Source organism: Vitis vinifera, chromosome 15 (assembly GCF_030704535.1).
Source record: "Vitis vinifera cultivar Pinot Noir 40024 chromosome 15, ASM3070453v1".
In the NCBI taxonomy this organism is placed as follows: Eukaryota; Viridiplantae; Streptophyta; class Magnoliopsida; order Vitales; family Vitaceae; genus Vitis; species Vitis vinifera.
This window is the reverse complement of record NC_081819.1, coordinates 21,754,733-21,773,151: the sequence shown is the minus strand read 5'-3', so window position 1 is coordinate 21,773,151 and position 18,419 is coordinate 21,754,733. Positions and strand designations below refer to the sequence as shown.

General features: G+C 30.6%; 3 protein-coding genes and 1 pseudogene across 3 annotated transcripts; 1 reads left to right on the top strand and 3 right to left on the bottom strand.

Annotated features, from left to right (window-relative positions):
- Positions 1-190: 190 nt before the first annotated feature.
- On the bottom strand, positions 191-1,418 carry LOC100267119 (acidic endochitinase-like; annotated as a pseudogene).
- A 1,364-nt stretch (positions 1,419-2,782) lies between these two features.
- Positions 2,783-3,316, top strand: LOC109124048 (uncharacterized). The gene has a single exon (XM_019225568.1). It carries the CDS (start codon positions 2,783-2,785, stop codon positions 3,314-3,316), a length of 534 nt encoding a protein of 177 aa, XP_019081113.1.
- Positions 3,317-6,304: 2,988 nt separating this feature from the next.
- Positions 6,305-7,740, bottom strand: LOC100261940 (acidic endochitinase). The gene is made up of 2 exons (XM_002279522.4): positions 7,255-7,740; positions 6,305-7,121 (listed from the first exon to the last, which is right to left on the bottom strand). Exons 1-2 carry the CDS (start codon positions 7,614-7,616, stop codon positions 6,545-6,547), a joined length of 939 nt encoding a protein of 312 aa, XP_002279558.1. The 5' UTR covers positions 7,617-7,740; the 3' UTR covers positions 6,305-6,544.
- Positions 7,741-13,918: 6,178 nt separating this feature from the next.
- Positions 13,919-17,598, bottom strand: LOC109124100 (uncharacterized). The gene is made up of 10 exons (XM_019225779.2): positions 17,425-17,598; positions 17,179-17,310; positions 17,005-17,070; positions 16,800-16,905; positions 15,644-15,686; positions 15,314-15,386; positions 14,963-15,050; positions 14,438-14,494; positions 14,246-14,324; positions 13,919-14,139 (listed from the first exon to the last, which is right to left on the bottom strand). Exons 2-10 carry the CDS (start codon positions 17,247-17,249, stop codon positions 14,126-14,128), a joined length of 597 nt encoding a protein of 198 aa, XP_019081324.1. The 5' UTR covers positions 17,250-17,310; positions 17,425-17,598; the 3' UTR covers positions 13,919-14,125.
- Between the last annotated feature and the right edge of the window lie 821 nt (positions 17,599-18,419).

Sequence of the window (18,419 nt, the reverse complement as noted above, 5' to 3'; positions counted from 1 at the left end):
AGGGAATTGCCAAGTAAAGTTGGGAGTACATGGTTGAGGCAAATGGGCTGCTTGGTAAGCAGAGGCTTTTAGAGAGTCTTTGAAAGATATTTGTGCCATCTATATATATATATATATATATATATATATATATATTATTTGTATTAATCATCACAGCAGAAAATTTATATTTCATTCAAGTTACAGAAAGTATCAAAACTCATTTATTTGACCATATTAGAAGTAGACATATATAGGAAGACAAGACTTCAAACACTGGACAGAATATTAATGGCTGCACTATAGTTAGTATCATAATATCTAGACCAAAGCATGACACCTCCATACTTGGGGGAAGTCTTGATGGACGGCAGGACCTGGGAGACGAGCACGTCCTGTTCGATGTAGCCAGACCCAGCTGCTGCTGGGGCTGCCGGCAATCCCAAAAATACTTGACCAGCTTCAATCGTGGTCCATTGGTTCCAGGAGTTGATTAAGTTGTCGGCGTTGCCGGAGTATTGACAGGGGGGATTGTTGTAGAATTGGACCCAAACATAGTCGAATAGGCCTGTGGCAATGGCAGTGCCCATCCATGCATCCGGAAATGGGCACTGTGGAGCTGCTGATAGGTACACCTTCCTCTGCCCGCTGAACTCCGACAAGGTCTTGGCTAGTTCATCCCAGTGCTGGGTTGTGCCTCCCTGAATGTCAAAATCAATCCCATCTAAAACAGCATCTCCTAATGGTCGTGAGCTTGATTGGCCCCCAAGAAAATTGTTCCATAGGTAATTTGCAACTTGCCTGCATCACAACAACAAAATCAGCATTGATCCCACAAGGATTAGACGCTATGGCTATGGCTATGATTGGGTCCCCGAAAGTTTGAGGGAAAATGAGAGGGAGAGAAAATAAAGAGAAAAAATAGAAAGAAAGAAAAATGGGTGGAAATCGAATATCATTTTATTTAGTATTTTTTTCTTAGGAACCAAACATAGTCTACGTATTTGAGAAGAATAATCACCTGGCATCCTCTACAGAGGTCAAGGTATAGCTTCCCGAGGCACCTCGCAACACCTTGATGCCTTGATCCTGGCATGCTTTAATGCCAGTACTCAACCATGATCAACCACCAGAGTTCGGGTCTCAATGGCCAGCTAGATTCATCTGCGGAGTCTGGTTATTGCCAAAAACAACCAAGAAAGCAATATTGACAATTCCATAATAGCCCGAGGAGCAGGTATCAGCCAAGCTGCCCTCGTTCCCATTTTGGCCCCAGTAGACTGTTATTGTACCTGCATTAGTGTTGGAGATCAAGGCAAGAAAGAAAAAGCTGAGGAGGGCCAATGAAAGGAGAGAGCGGTGTGCCATTGAGCTTTGTTGCTTGGATGAAAAATTGAGAGGAAGGTATGGAAATTTATAGGTACATATGTTGGACTATATGTATCAAAATGTTTGTCAAATCTACACGTTTGTGGAAGAAGATTGCAAGAAACTTGTTATAGACTTTCGGGTATGAATTTAATGTCAAGAAACCACTTGATTTGCATAAGGGATGCCTCATTTAACACGTTCATGCATGCATCTTTTGATAATAATTGGTACGTGTTATATGCACCAACACTTTTATTATTATTGAGGATCGTACGATACTTTGGAGAGGGAACGTCTCCTTTAATACGATTCTGCATGAATCTTTTCTCTTTTGCCATGTTCACATTAATATTTCTGTTTATAAAACTTATTGAGTAAATAAATAATTTAAATTTTTATAAATATAATATCTAGCAATAATAAAGGAATAAATACAATAATAAATAAATATAGAAAATTAAGCAAATAAAAGTTTAGTGCAAATAGAAAAATAAGAATGTAGCAAAAACAAGCCCTAACCCTTCCATTTGTTTCTTGGAAGAAATAACTCTAGAAATAATGCCCTAGGTAGGAATCAATTAATTATACTGATTAATAGATTTCAAATTTGAACAAAAAGAAAATAAAAATATTCTACCGTGATTAACTATGAGATATAGAATTTATGCCTTTTTTTAATTTAATTAGAATAATAATAATAATAATAATAATAATAATAATAATAATAATAATAATAAAATTATTTAATAGATGAATAATTTAGTCAATAAATAATTCAAGTTTTTTTTTATAAAAAATAACATATATTTAAAAAATATGGACGATAGATTTTGAAAATAGAAAATCAAGTTAAAATATATATATATATATATATATATATATATATATATATAATATACATGAAAGAATAAAGAAATACCGAAAGCATGTTTACTAAGTAAATTTTTTTTTTTTTTATAAAAAGAAATAGTATATATTAAAGAAATATGAAAATAGAAGGTTTAAAAGTTCAAGTAATGAATAAGACATGAACAATATATGGAAACAAAAGAATAAAAATATGGAAAAAAAATAAAAAGATTATTTTATAATGCATGATGAGCTATTTAAGAAAATTTTATAATGCGATTTAAGAAAATAAAAAGAAAATTTTAATATTTAAATTATTTAAAAAAAAATAAGTCTACTTAATTTATAGATATAGATATAAATTAAATTAACTAAAATATTTTATAATGCGATTAAATTTTATTATTAAATTCTATAAATCTATAGAGTTATATTTGGATTGAAATTAGGTTTCCAAATTTGTACTCAGTCCTATATATATACATGCACCCACCCTTTATTTTTTTTTATATACGTTAAACCCTAATCTGTTAAACCCTAATTTTTCATCATCTTCTTCCTCTTCTCGATCACAATCAGAAGAATGGCTTTGCCCTCAAGTTCAGATTGGGCATCACTCTGTATAAATCTTCTCGGTTCGATCTTAGATTACTTAGTGCCCATGGAGGACTACTTCACATTCGGTGAGGTTTGCATTCAATGGCAGTATGCAGTTCGCGAAAAACTTCAACATTTACGCTCTAACCATAAACGCCATTGTCGTCTGCACCAACAAGTCCCATTGTTAATGGCTCCCACCGCAGATAATTCCAGAGAAAGGTGCTGTTTATATGACGTCATGAACGGAAAAAGCCTTTGGGAGGTTCAGTTGAGGCAGGGGCGATGGAGGTGTGGAGGGTCTTCTCATGGCTGGTTGATTCTGGTAAATAATGATTCTTATAAGGTAACCCTCCACAACCCATTCTCTGGAAAACTCATTCATCTTCCTCCCCTCGAAAAATCATCATTCCGTGAACTTTCAGGCAGTGTGTACAGAACTATCTTCCCTTATAACCCGAGGAGGGGTGTATTGTCTATTGATCCTGATGTGAATGGGGACGAGTTTGTACTCATATGACGTGTGGTAGTTTGGTAGTAAGATTAGCATTCATTAAATCAGGAGAAGAAGACTGGACTTATATTGAAGGGTTGCGGGATGTGAAAGACATTGTTTACAGCAATGGGTTATTCTATGTATTAGACGGACGGGGTGTGCTCTTCTCTTGTGATGTGAGTAATGATTTTAAAGTGAGAAGGATTACTTCACCCGATATTCATTGTGCTCTTGACTCATATTTGGTGGAATCTCCTGAAGGAGATCTCTTGCGGGTTATAAAGCATGAAAGGGGATTTGTGATTTATAAGTTACAATGGTTTTCAAAGAATCCAGTGGAATCTCCTGAAGGAGATCTCTTGCAGGTTACAAAGCATGAAGGGGGCCGGATTTGTGATTTATAAGTTACAATGATTTTCAAAGAATCCAAGATGGGAAGAGGTTATGAGTTTGGGCGATGTTGCCTTGTTTTTGGGAGACAATCATTCAATTTCTGTCATAGCTTCTGATTTTGCGGGATGCCGGCCAAATTCTATATACTTCTGCCAACGTTGTAGTTTTTTTTCAAATGCTGATGGAAGTATGTATGTTTTCAGTCTAAGTGATAGGACTGTTACACTGCTTTTCCCACATTCCCCACAACCTCTACTTTGGATTTCTCCAAAATTTGCGTGAAGCTATTATTCTTTTTTATTTGTTTATATCTCTTTCTCCTCCTCCTCCTTTGTAATTTCTCTTTCTCCTCCTCCTCCTTTGTAATTTTTGCAAACATTATGTTATGGTGTGTTTATGGGTTCTTTCATAGAGAAGAACATAGAATCTTTCTTAATAGTATATATAATATCTTCAATGAGAATGAGTTCGTATATTTCCATTTTTATATATTATTTTATTTTAAAAAATAATTAATAAATTCAAAAACACAAGATATACCTCTTCAATGTAAAGTTCTATAGAATAATTTGGAAACTTTGCCAATTAAATCTTTACAAATAACTCTTTTTCAAAAGCATAAATAATTATTTTTTGAATTTCAAACTTATAGACATTGGAGATTCTCAAAATTCAAATGAAAAAAAGAATTCTATTTTTAATAAATTTATTTGATATAAAACGTATTTTTCACAAAAAAAATAATAAGGAGGTTTGAACTTTAAGGAAAGTTCAAGTTAAGATTTGGTGATTATGTGGTTCAATTTTTATAAAGAATTCATATGTCAAATTCAAATATAAACACATATCATTTGCTAAATCTATTTAACAGAAAATAAAAATAGAAATAAAAATAATTACTATTTGGGATTGTATTTTAAAAAGATTTCTATTAAAATTGAGTTGACATTATTATTTTTTAAATTCAATACAACCTACTTTGAAATTTATATCTTGATATTTGATTTTGAAATACATTTTTTAATATTTAAAAAACTTTTCTAAATATTTCACCTCTAAAACATTGAGACATCTATACATTTTTTTTAAAATCATAATTTAATAAAATTAAAAAAAAAAAAAGGGGGGGTGTGATCCTACCTTTCAATCATCATTATGGTGGCATGCATATATAATTAATTGTGATATTGTGCGTGGGTTGAGGATGATGGTTAGCTTCGCCCAATTGAGGTGGCAACTTGGGTATGTCATCCCATATTTAATTTTTTTTAAATAAAAAATAAAAATGAACTATTATTTTTATTTAATTATACATATAAATGATAAAGACATAGAGCTGGGATGAGGTAATACTATAACCAATATCTTCTTAAACCCGTTTCTAACCGGTTTAGGATTTTTCTAAATCTGTTTTGTTCTATTAGGATAAATTGGGTTGAGTACTTAAAGAAAAATATGTTTCATTATTATCTTTGAAGTTGAGGAAGAGATGTAAAAGCACAAGTGAGAGTTGTTTTGGTATTATTAAATATAAAATAATTTTTTTTAAATATAAATAATTTATATTAGATTATCTAATTTAATTCTATAGTAAGGCGATGTTTTTTTTTTTCTTAATTTTAAATAGAATTTAAAATTGAATAATATTAATAGTGTTAAGTGTTAAATTCTTCATTTTTTTAAATATTTTATTTGTATTATGTATTAAAAAATAAAGAAAAAAAATCAATAATTTACTTTTAACATTTCCAAGAAGTAAAATATTTTAAATTTTTATGATATGTTGTTACTTAACAATATTTACCTTTTTTTATTTTTATTTTATTTGAATGACTTAATCAATTTGGAATTATTTTATTTTATGTTATAAAAAATAATCATTTATTAAAATATGAAATAAAAAAGATTTTAAGAAATATCAAAACTTGAAATTAAGTAAATAAAAAGTTAGTTAATTTTTTTTTTCTAAAACAAGAATAATATATATCAAAAAATAAATATAAAAAATATTGAGTAATTAAATAATTTAAATTTTTATAAATATAACATCTAGCAATAATAGAGAAATAAATAAAATAATAAATAAATATAGAAAATTACGTAAATAAAGGTTTAGTATAAATAGAAAAATATTGTATGTAGCAAAAACAAACCCTAACGCCTCCATTTGTTTCTTCCAAAAAAATAACCCTAGAAATAAAGCCCTGAGTAACCACTATTAACTATGAGAGTTAGGATTTATGCCTTTTATAATTGAAGAAATATAATAATAATAATAATTTAATAGATGAATAATTTAGTGAATAAATAATTCAAGTTTCTTTATAAAAAAGAATATATATTAAAAAAAAAAAAGGACGAAAAGGTTTTGAAATTAGAAGATCAAGTAAATAAATAATTTTTTTTTTTGGTAAAAAAGAACAATATAATAAAAGAATAAAGAAATACCGGAAGCATGTATACTAAGTAATTTTTTTATTTATAAAAAAGAAATAATATATATTAAAGAAATATGAAAATAGAAGAGTAAGTAAATAAATAAATTATATAAGTAATAATGTAGATCAAGTGTCATTTGCATTTGTAAATGGAAGATACCAACAGGCAGGCTAAAGGTAATTTTATCACACAAACCACACAACTTCATTAACAGGGATACATCAGACTAGGTACAAGCTTGTTTTGGCTTCATACCTATATATTTACCCCCCAGATCACATGTGTCTCTGTGAGGAAATATGCATGAGAGGCCAAATTTATTGAATGAAAAGCAAACAGCAGGCGTTACAATACTATTTCAAAGTACGTACTTAAGCTTACTGATCATGGGATGATCAGCCGCCATTCATACAGATCTGCTTATTCAACTTCAACTCCTGAAGGAGCAGTTTGAATTGTAGGATTCAAAGCTTTGATCCTTGCGCTGTAACCGGACTGATGGTCAGTGTAGAGATACCACACCATCAGACCTCCAAACTTTGGGGACTGCTCAGCATCTGGTAGGAACTCAGAGGCCAGATCATCTGCATCAACGTAACCTTGATCAGATTCAGATGCAGTCACTCCCGCAAATATTTTATCCACATTAGCCTCAGCTGTCCATTCATCCCACGCACTCTTCATGCCGTCGAAGCTGCCATTATACTGGCAGCCATCTTCATCATAGAATCGCACCTGAGCATAATCAAAGAGCCCGGTTTGAATTGCAGCGCCGAGGTATTCGTCTGGGTATTTGCATTTGGGAGTGGCACTTAATTCCATCTGGGTTCCATTATTGCTGAGGTTTCTAAGGGCCTCAGCAAGCACATCCCAATACAGGGTACTGCCTGCCTGAATGAAGAAGTCAACTCCATCCAGAATTGCATCCTCAAACGGACGATCAACAGTCGATTGGTTGCCACCAAGATAGGCGTTCCACAAGTAGTTTGCGAGCTCCCTACAAATTAAAATGAAGTGAAAATCAATCAATAAGGCACCTAATTAGCTTAGCCCTGTTTGGCAACTGTTTTTTAAAACGATTTTATTTTCTGTTAAATCATCATCATCATCAGTTTTAGCAACTAACTTACGTAGCATCATCTGAAGAGGCGAGGTTGTAGTCTCCACCCGGGCCTCCAATAGAGATGAGCACTTTAACCCCCCTTTCTTGGCAAACTTTTATTTCAGTGCCCAGGTACTTGCACCCCTGTACTGATGCGTTACAGTGGTGGATGTTGAGTCTTGGAGGCCAGTCATATCCAAATCTGTCTACGAAACCGATGTTGAAGATACTATACAAGGAGGCGTTACAGTCATCTTCCACGCTACCTTCTCTTGCATCAGTGCCCCAGTAAGTAGAGATATTGACTGATGAGGCCTCGACTGCAGGAGGAGCCAGCAGGCAAGAGACTAGCGTTACTACTACTACTGCTGCAAAGCTATGGAGAGCCATTGATTATTGTTTGGTTGGTGGTTTAATGAATCTGTTGGATGTAGGAATATGCCCTATTTATAGCCCATATTTCACATTTTTGCAGAGGGCCGGGATGCCTCATTTAACACGTTCATGGATCATGCATGCATCTTTTCACCTTTTCCATGTCCACATTTTGATTTCTTATCTTAAAAGTGGAGTGCAGGAGATAAGGATGGTTTGAAGGGTAGTGTTTTGGTTAGAATCTTCTTTCAAATGCTTCTCTAATAAGTTTTAGAAGTGATTTTTAAACTTTATAAAAGCTTTTCCTAAATTTTTCAAAATATCTTATTTTTCTTAAATTTTTTTTTATTAAAAGTGCTTTTTAAAATTACAAAAAAATAGACTATATAAAATTTGAATTATTAATACTTTCATAATAAAAAAATAAATAAATAAAAAAACTTATCAATTTTCTTAAAAATTTAAACTTATAGAATTTGAACTCAATTAGCATATTAAGTCATAATCTCTTCTAAAAACTATTTGAAGAGGGTCGGATGCCTCCCTCAATTAAAACGTTCATGCATGTATCTTTTCTCTTTTTCCATGTTGGCATTTTGATTTCTTATTTTAAATACAAAAAGTCCTTTATACTTATCTTAAAAAGAAGAAAAAAAAACATAATGGCTTTTGAAAAATGTTCTAAAAAAAATTGAAATACTAAAATATTTTTATTTTTACAAATTTTAAAAATATAAATTTTTTTTAATTCTATAAATAAAAGTTATTATATACATGATATATACAACTTACCACTATTTTTCATTTTTAAAAATAAAAAACATAATCTATTTTCAAACAAACAACAAAGTTGTTTGGTAAAACTTAATATTCATTACTTAATAACTTAAGTTGATTTTAAGTTAAATTATATTTAAATTGTTAACTTAAAATTTATTATTTAATTCTTACTTTAAGTATTAAGATTGTTTGATAAAATTAACTTAAAATTTATTCTAAATCATCAAATTGATATATTTATTCTCATAAATTATAATTAGGACAAAATATATCAAGTAATAATGGACGTCGTGGAACAGTAAAAAAAGATCATAGGAGTAATAGGACAAATATGAGTAAAAAGGTAAAAATGAAAATATGAACTTAAAATAAGTTAATTGTTTTTACTTATTACTTAAAGTTGTTGTTAACTTTAATTCATATCATTAAGTTATTTTACCAAACAAATTAAATTTGGATGACTACAAAATTAAGTCGGACAAAATAAAATCAAAGTCAAGGAGAATTAGAAATAAATATTTTCCTAAACAAAGGAGACTAATTTTTTAATTGAAGTAAGAAGAGAATTAAAAATAAATATTTTCTTTAGAAATTTCCTAAAGAAAGAAAACAAGTTGCTAAAATTAAAGAACGAAATTCTCTAATTAAGCAATTAAATCTTGAATATTCCAAATTTAATTGGCTAATTTTGCCTATAAATAATGGTAAATTCTTTCAATGATGGAGATTGACAAAATGACTCCACACAGAAGAAAATGTTTCACAAAATCTTCCGACAAATTTGAGAAATCACAAAAAAAAACTACATGTGTTTTTTATTTAGTTATTTGAGAATAGACCATTCTAAATCATTTGTTGACTTTAAAATAAAGAAAATACTTTCATTATTTTTTATTGGACTATAATCAAAGTGAAAGGAATAAAAAAGATATTTTTTTAATATTAAATAGTTTTTAAAATTATTACTTTTTCAATGAAAACTCATAAGAGTCATTATATTTTATACAAAAAATAAATAAATGTTTTAAAATTATTTTAAATTTTTTATTAAATACTTTAATTTTTATAATAAACAACTTTCTATGTTAAAAGAGTATTTTATTCCCTCAAAATCGTTCGTCAAAGAAATTTTAGAATGTATTTGATAGTGATTTTTGAAAGCAATTTTAGTATTTTTAACATTTTAAATTTTTTATCTTTTAAGTATTAAAATATTAAAAACACTTTCTAAAATCACTATAATTTCTGTAATGTAAAATTATTTCACCTTCACTTGAAAGCAATAATACAAACTTACTGCATTGATGTAATATAATTTTAAAAAAAAAAACGTGTCAACAAGGCATTTTCCTACGTCAAACGGGGCATGTGGCTTATGTTGAAAATAAATTTGGAAATGGACATCTGCCTAATTGGGTTGACACATCGTACATCCAATTACACTATTGATAATACAATTATTAAATAGAATCAAATAAAACGTGGCAAACTATTTACTATATCAATATTGACTTTATTAAAAATGGTTTGGAAATAGACAAAAGTAGTTCTGTCTAAATGGATTGGCATTCATGAACCATGACTCATCAATGAGGCTTTTCTTATAGAAAGTCATTATCAAATTGTAAATATCCGTATAAATATTTCGATCTAATTATTTTTTACTTAAGTTTCATTCATTTGTATCATTATATTTTAGTCATATTTATTTGGATTTCCATTAAGTATTTAAATTTTATCACATATTTCAATAGATTAGATGGAGGGTTGGATAGATATATTTTAAATTATGTAATTTAATCAACTTGAACTTAATCCAATTGACTTAAGTTTAACTCTATAAATCTGAGTCTAACATGAATAATCTGAACTCAACTCGAGTTTAGAGGAATAAAGTTGAGTTGGAATTGAGTTGAGTACCTTGGATTAGAGGTTAGGTTTTGTTAAGCTCAATTGATCGTTTTTAAAATAATGATTATTTTAATTTAAGTTTTTAAAGGAGTTTATAGGTAGATAGAGTATATCATAATGACTAATAATACAATATGATATTTTAGAATATTTGTATGAAACATCTTTCGAAGCATCTTAGAATTTTTATTCATCTATGTGATATGGACAAGGATTTGAAAATTGTTCTAATTTAAAAAGTTATTCTTATTGAGAAGGATTTGAAAACATGTTTCTAGTATTCATTTAACGTTTTTGAATAGTTTTTAGTTTTATTTTTCTTTCACATGAAGATGGATATGTCATACAAGTTTAAGTTTGTCTTGTTCTTTGTTTTTTGGGATAATTCTTCAAAATTATTAACTCGGGTTTGGTATTTGTTTTTAAAAACAATTTTTTGTTCTCTAAGATAAAAAATAAAAATAAAAAACATATTTAGTAATTAGAAAATAGAAAATAGAAAATAGTTTTCTTTCTTAAAATTGAAAAAAAAAAAAAGAAATTTTGGAAAACATGCATCTTTTATTTATTTCATTTATTTTCATCTATTTTATGAAGACTGTTTAAAAAAATAATAATATAAATATAGAGAATGATAAAAAAAAATAAAGCATCACATTTAAAAATTATTTTTAAAATATATTAAAAAAGGTTAAAAAAAACATGTTAAAAAATATTAGAGAACAATTTTCAAAAACTATTTTTGAAAACACATCTTAAACAAAGCCTTAAGGTCTATTCAACAATTGTTTTTTAGAACAATTTTTCGTTCTCCAAAACAAAAAAAGGCTAGAAAACATGTTTGACAATAAAAAATTATTTTCTATTTATGTTCTTAAGAACAAAAAAATTGTATTTTTGAAGAATATTTTTTAGTTGTTTTTTACTGTTTTCATTTGTTTTATAAGAGTTATTTTAAAAAATAATTATACAAATATATAAAATGATTAAAAATAAAATACTAAATATAAAAATTATTTTTAAAACTATTAAAAACATTTTGGGTTTCCAAAAAATCTGTTTTTCAAAAGCAGTTGCCAAACATATCCTTAATAATCCAGCTATTTTCTTATGCCAAACTTTGCTTCTGTTAAAAATAATATGGAAATGGAAACATCTGCCTAACTGGATTGGCACCCTAGAAATCCAATTACCCGAAATGGAAAGCTATGGAGAGCCATTGATTATTGTTTGGTTGGTGGTTTAATGAATCTGTTGGATGTAGGAATATGCCCATTTCATAGCCCATATTTCACTATTTTCTTATGCCAAACTTTGCTTCTGTTAAAAATGATCTGGAAATGGAAACATCTGCCTAACTTGATTGGCACCCTGGACATCCAACTACCCGAAATGGAAAGCTATGGAAAGCTAACTGGATTGGCATTCATGAGCCGTGACTCATTAATGTGGCCTTTCTCCTATGCCTATGATTTTTGTATTGACCATATATTTCAATAGGGTTCTACGATAATATTTTCATTTAAAAAAATTTAAATGTGATGAGATTGATAAACTGCAAGATCAGCAAGGGAATTGCAAAGTAGAGTTGGGAGTACATGGTTGAGGCAAATGGGCTGCTTGGTAAGCAGAGGCTTTTAGAGAGAGCCTTTGAAAGATATTGTGCCATCTATATATATATTTGTATTAATCATCACAGCAGAAAATTTATATTTCATTCAAGTTTCAGAAAGTATCAAAGCTCATTTATGTGACCATATTAGAAGTAGACATATATAGGAAGACAAGACTTCAAACACTGGACAGAATGGCTGCACTATAGCCATTATCATAATATCTAGACCAAAGCATCACACCTCCATACTTGGGGGAAGTCTTGATGGACGGCAGGACCTGGGAGACGAGCACGTCCGGTTCGATGTAGCCAGATCCGGCTGCTGCTGAGGCTGCAGGCAACCCCAAAAATACTTGACCAGCTTCAATCGTGGTCCATTGGTTCCAGGAGTTGATAAGGTTGTCAGCGTTGCCGGAGTATTGGCAGGGGGGATTGTTGTAGAATTGGACCCAAACATAGTCGAATAGACCTGTGGCAATGGCAGTGCCCAACCATGCATCCGGAAATGGGCACTGTGGAGCTGCTGATAGGTACACCTTCCTCTGCCCGCTGAACTCCGACAAGGCCTTGGCTAGTTCATCCCAGTGCTGGGTTGTGCCTCCCTCAATGTCAAAATCAATCCCATCTAGAACAGCATCTCCTAACGGTCGTGAGCTTGATTGGCCCCCGAAAAAATTGTTCCATAGGTAATTTGCAACTTCCCTGCATCACAACAATAGAATCAGCACTGATCTTTTCTTCAGTATTTTTTTCTTAGGAACCAAACATAGTCTATATATTTTTGAAGAATAATCACCTGGCATCCTCTGCAGAGATCAAAGTATAGCTTCCCGAGGCACCTCCGATGGAAAGCAACACCTTGATGCCTTGATCCTGGCATGCTTTAATGTCATCACTCAACCATGTGCAACCACTAGAAGTCGGGTCACAATGGCCAGCTAGATTCAGCTGCGGAGTCTGGTTATTGCCAAAAACAACCAAGAAAGCAATATTGACAATTCCATAATAGCCTGAGGAGCAGGTATCAGCCAAGCTGCCCTCGTTCCCATTTTGGCCCCAGTAGACTGTTATTGTACCTGCATTAGTGTTGGAGATGGAGGCAAGAAAGAAAAAGCTGAGGAGGGCTAATGAAAGGAGAGAGTGGTGTGCCATTGAGCTTTGTTGCTTGGATGAAAAATTGAGAGGAAGGTATGGAAATTTATAGGCACATATGTTGGACCACATGTATCAAATTGTTTGTCAAATCTACAGGTTTGTGGAAGAAGATTGCAAGAAACTTGTGATAGACTTTCGGGTATGAATTCAATGTGAAGAAACAACTTAAATTTGCTAAGGTATATATGCCTCATCTGACATTTTGATTTTTGTTTTTAGAAACAAAAAAACAATACTATTTTTTCTATAAAATCACTAATTTCTATTTTTGAAAACAATTTTTCATTTTTTATTTTGAATCAAATTAGTTTCATAGCATAGCATGGTAGAAGAGTTTTGATTTAGGTGAGGGAATATACATACAGACATATATACAAATTAAGAAAATTACTTTTGAAATCCTTGCCCATATTTGATGTTGTGTGTGATAAACTCTTATTGACCTATAAAGTCATTTCAAAAAATTAAATTGAAAAAATCAATTTTTTTTTTTTATTACAAAAGTTCAAAGTTACTATACACAAACTTCCTTTATCTCTCACCAACACGTGAATAAAAAAAAAAGAGGTAATGTGCCATCCAACAAGAACAACAAATTCCATTGCATTGCCCACTGTTTGGTTCCTAAGAAAGATTAGAATTACTAGAAGCATCTGTGAGCTGATTAAAGATTCAAGATTTGATTGGAGTTGAAAAGTGATCTCCAAAATGGCATTGACTGTTATTTTTATTGAAATGAACGCTTCATGCTTACTAATATACTTTGCTTTTTCCATTGTTTTGATATATTTTCTCCCATTGATGGAATGATTCTAAGAGAAGGAGAAGCACTGTTAAAGAAAAACAATCAGAACTCTTAAGTTGAATGAGCAAGAAGCACCCCATTTGATAGAAATTACAATGTAGAATCTGTGGTCTCTAAAAAAGGAGAAACAGTTCAACAAAAAATCATAATTCCACCTGAATCTAGAGATGGTTTTAGTTACAACAAGTAAACAAAATTGATAATTAGCAAAAACAGAATCACCTGTCTTCCTCAGACCTGTAAGCTACCAATCACAGTTTAAATTCTTGGAGCTGCATCAATGGAAACAGATATCTCAGAACAGGGAAGGGAAGGGAAGGCAAAAGAAAAAAAGGGGTATTTGCATCTATATATATAAATAAACAGTTTCAAGCCTACCTCCACCAATTGTCGCTTCGGGCAACCGCTCAATTGAATACTGGTGTTTTGTAATGTACATTATTGGCACACCAGGGACCTGCACATTGAAAAGAAATTTCATATATTAGAACTTGATGCACCTATCAAAAATATATTGGAACTTGATGCAAAGTAATTATCAAGTCATGAGCATCATCAATTCATTTTTACCTTGCGAATCCTTCGCTTCAAGTCTCGATCGCATGTAGCAACAATGTAGCATTTATGCTGTTTTAAACAAAGTATAGTACACACATTACTCATGCGAAGAGGATAGTAGAAGATAACAGAGCAATTTGGACAGTTATAATGACATTCAGCTGCATAGCCCATTAGATGATCGATTTGGTATGGTCCTGTATCCAGAACAACAAGGTTGGGGTAAGAGTGGAAGCTCGGGATGGAGTTTTATCGTCATTACACATGATTTGAACATTAAGGCTGGTTTATGAAAAATATTCAATCAACTTGAAATTTAGACCACTGGATGATGTAACCCACATTTTTATAAGATAATTTGGTAACTACTCATATTCTGTACTCCATGCAATGTATTTACACAAGATGTATAGCCCCACAGTACAAAGCAGATTGGACGACGGAAATTTTTACATAAAATGAATATAGCTTGGGATCAATGTATATAGAAGCCCGAGATAATACACATGTAAACATGGTGCAGAATCCAAATCATACCTGAGTAACTCTATCAACAATACAGTCATCGGCATAAGTTCCCTTATGAGTACAGAGTAATCTTTCAAACCGAGGATCCTTTGCAATCCTGCCAAGAAAGTAGATCAAGAGACATCTTATCTTTCTATTTTATGGTAAAACTGGATATCAATGTCTCAATTTCTTCAATTGGGAATAAATATTCATCTCCCTTTTTTGCAGCTCTTATTTCACATGCACACATAATTGTATAGTTTTGACTCCAATATAGCTTAATAGGGTGAGAATCATCAAAAATATTTTCTCAGTGAATAGTATGGAAAAAACTACTGAGAATCACAATTTCATTGAGTAAAACAAATGGAAATTTACCTCAGAGCCACGCGGTATTTCTGACCTAACTTCTCAAGCTCTGCCATCACACAATCCGTGATACAAGGAGTGCCTTTAAAATTAAAAGATAGAAGGAAGCAACAAAGACAAAACAAAATAATATAAGAATCCCATCACATAAAAATACTTTCAGATTGATAAGATACAAAATTTAGTCAATTTTGTGCCCAAAATGTTTTGAAGCGGACAATTTCAACATAGTGAATATACAAACCACCATGGTAACATCATAATTTCTTAGACAAAGACTAACAGCATTTAGGAATGAGCTTAAATAAATGCCAAAATCACTAACTTCATTGAACTCACATTTTGCATATAAGCAGTCCATCATCCCTTTCTCCAGATCAAGCTGCAGAAGAATTCAGAGAAAACTCATTAGTCATCGTTGAGAAATGCTTAGGATAGTCATTTGCAACGTCTTAAAAAACAGTTGTCAAAAAACCATTTTTGAGGACAATTTTTAGGAATAGTTTTCAATTGTTTACAGGAATAAAAATCTGTTTGGAAATTCAAACATGAAAAACAATTTTCTCAACTATTCTCAATGAAAGTAGTGTACTCTTATATATGATGTAAAAACATTCAAACTATTATTTATATTTTCAATTGTTCTTTAGAACACACTACAAAAACACATGAAAAAAATCTCAAATTTGTTCCCAAAAAACACCTGTTTTTAGAAGAATTTTGAAAAAACTGTTTACAGAAAATTGTCAAACATGTGTTTATGCTAGAAAACAATTTCCAGGCCCTAAAATTCCATACCCAAATGCCATAACTCACCTTCAGCAGAAGCTAACAAACATGCGGTTGGGCTTTTTTTTTTTTTTTGGATAAATGTAAATGTATTAGATTAAAAAAGAAGTATACGTGATGTATACAAAAGCAACCAAAAAACCAAAAAGAAGCGCGGGAACACAAAAACCAGCAGTCATGCCCTACGAAGAGCCTATCCAGTCCACAAACTCTAACAACGATAGAGATCTGTCCCCAATATACAATCTTACCCACTCCTAAAAGGGATTCAAGAAACAACTCTTAATTGTTTGATCCAAACTTTCACCATTATTTAAAGCTCTCCTACTTCTCTCCCACCATATGGACTTAACATCGATTGAGCATATTCACCAATGGGCATCTAAGGACTTACAATGCATCATATGCTAGCACCTTGGAAGTAGTTTTCCTGCTTTTTGAAGCAAAAATCACATCTGCTATAACTCTTAAAAACCAAGAAAGACACTTCCAGAATTCCAAAATCACATAACAATTACTAGCTTTCACAAAAATCTAAAAGAAAATTCTCAAAAAAAAAAAAAAAAAAAAAAAAAAAAAAAAGAAGAAGAAGAAGAAAGAAGAAAAAGAAAAGAAAACTTGAGATATATTCATAGAAAACAAACATTGAATAGAACCTAAACAAGATCATGTTCCCTACGTTAACAAAACAACAGTAAACACTCACTTTATTCTGAATAGAAAAATTGATGAAATTGGTATCGACCAAAACCCGATAAGGCGGCCCCAAAGCAGTGTTGTACTTGAAGAAAAGAGCGGACGGAACATATGGCCTGCATCCTCAGAAAATTAAATAATAATTTAACAATGATTAAACACAGCAAATTCTGAAATTAATGCAGCGGAAAAATTGTTTATTAAGAAAAACTTACACATTTCTGGAGGTTTTCTCTTTGTTTTCGTCCTTCTTGGTAGGGTTCAAAACCTCTTCTTTGTGTCTAAATAAAACCAAAAACAAATTCAAGATATATTCAATTGAAGAAAATTAGAGGAACATAAATCTATTACAGAGAGGGAAAAAAATCTGTATAAAAGAAAAATCTTACTTTTTAAGTGCTTTGGAGGTGACCATCTTCTTCATGACAGCAAATTTTTGGGCTTTCTTTGCTTTTCCCATGTTTTGATGGATTGACAGCCAATAGAAGATTACAAAATTGAAACGTTGTAGAGTTTTTTTTCTGCGCCAATTCAAAGAAATTGCTCACATTAATTTAGGGATTTTTCTCTAGGGTTTAGGGCAATTTTCGGTAAATTTATAGCATTTAGGGTTTTTTTTGGGAGCAAGGACTCACCTAATGTTTTCGAAAACGACTCCGAAGCTTCTGAGGGCTTTCTGGAGAGTGGTCACCGGTAGAGGGCTTGTCGGAGAGTTGCTGCCGCTCAAGACGCAGAGAGCCGCAAACCGTATTCAGTTGAAATCGGAACCGAGAAAAACAGAGCTTTCTAGAGGTAGGGTTTAAAAGAGGAAAAATAAATAAATCAAAATTTTTTATTATTTTATTTTATTTTATTTTTATAAAAAAATTTAAATGAGTTCCTCCCAACCCTCCACTCATGTATTATGTTTACCTTAACAATAAATTTATTTGAAATTTACATATTTTTCTAAAAATTATATTTATTATTTATTTCCCTTTATATATTAGAACTTTAGAAGCTAATATTAATATTTTTATCTGCCCATTTACACCAAATAGTTATACTAATTCTCCCAAAAAAAAAATCAATTTAATTTTATTTGTATTAGAAAAAAAAAAAAAAAAAGGAATTTGCACAATTTTTATTTGATTTATAATTTATAATGAAAAATATTTTTTTTTAAATTGACATAAGTTTACTCCGATATTTATATCTTTTTAAAGCCTTTTTCACCAATTAGATGAAAGACAAAATTATTTTTCCTATGTATCTATTTCTTCCTTTTATTTATTTATAATTTATTTTAAAATTTGAGTTTTAAATGATAATGATTTTTTAAAAAAAATTCTAAACGTGGGAATTATTTAGTAATGTTTTTAAAAATAAGCTTAAAAATGGAATAGTTTGATATATTTTTTGTTTTTTATTTTTTAAAAAATATTTTTAATATTTTAAAATTTTAAAACAATTTTAGAATTACTTTCAAATTACTATATCTATTGCTATGACATTTTTAAAATTATTTTATTTTATTTTTATAATTAATTTAAATAAAAAATTAGAAAAGCAAAAATAAGTTAATAACTACTATTTTATATTAAATTGAATAAAGATTTAAAAATAGTATTTCTTTCAATATTCGGATTTT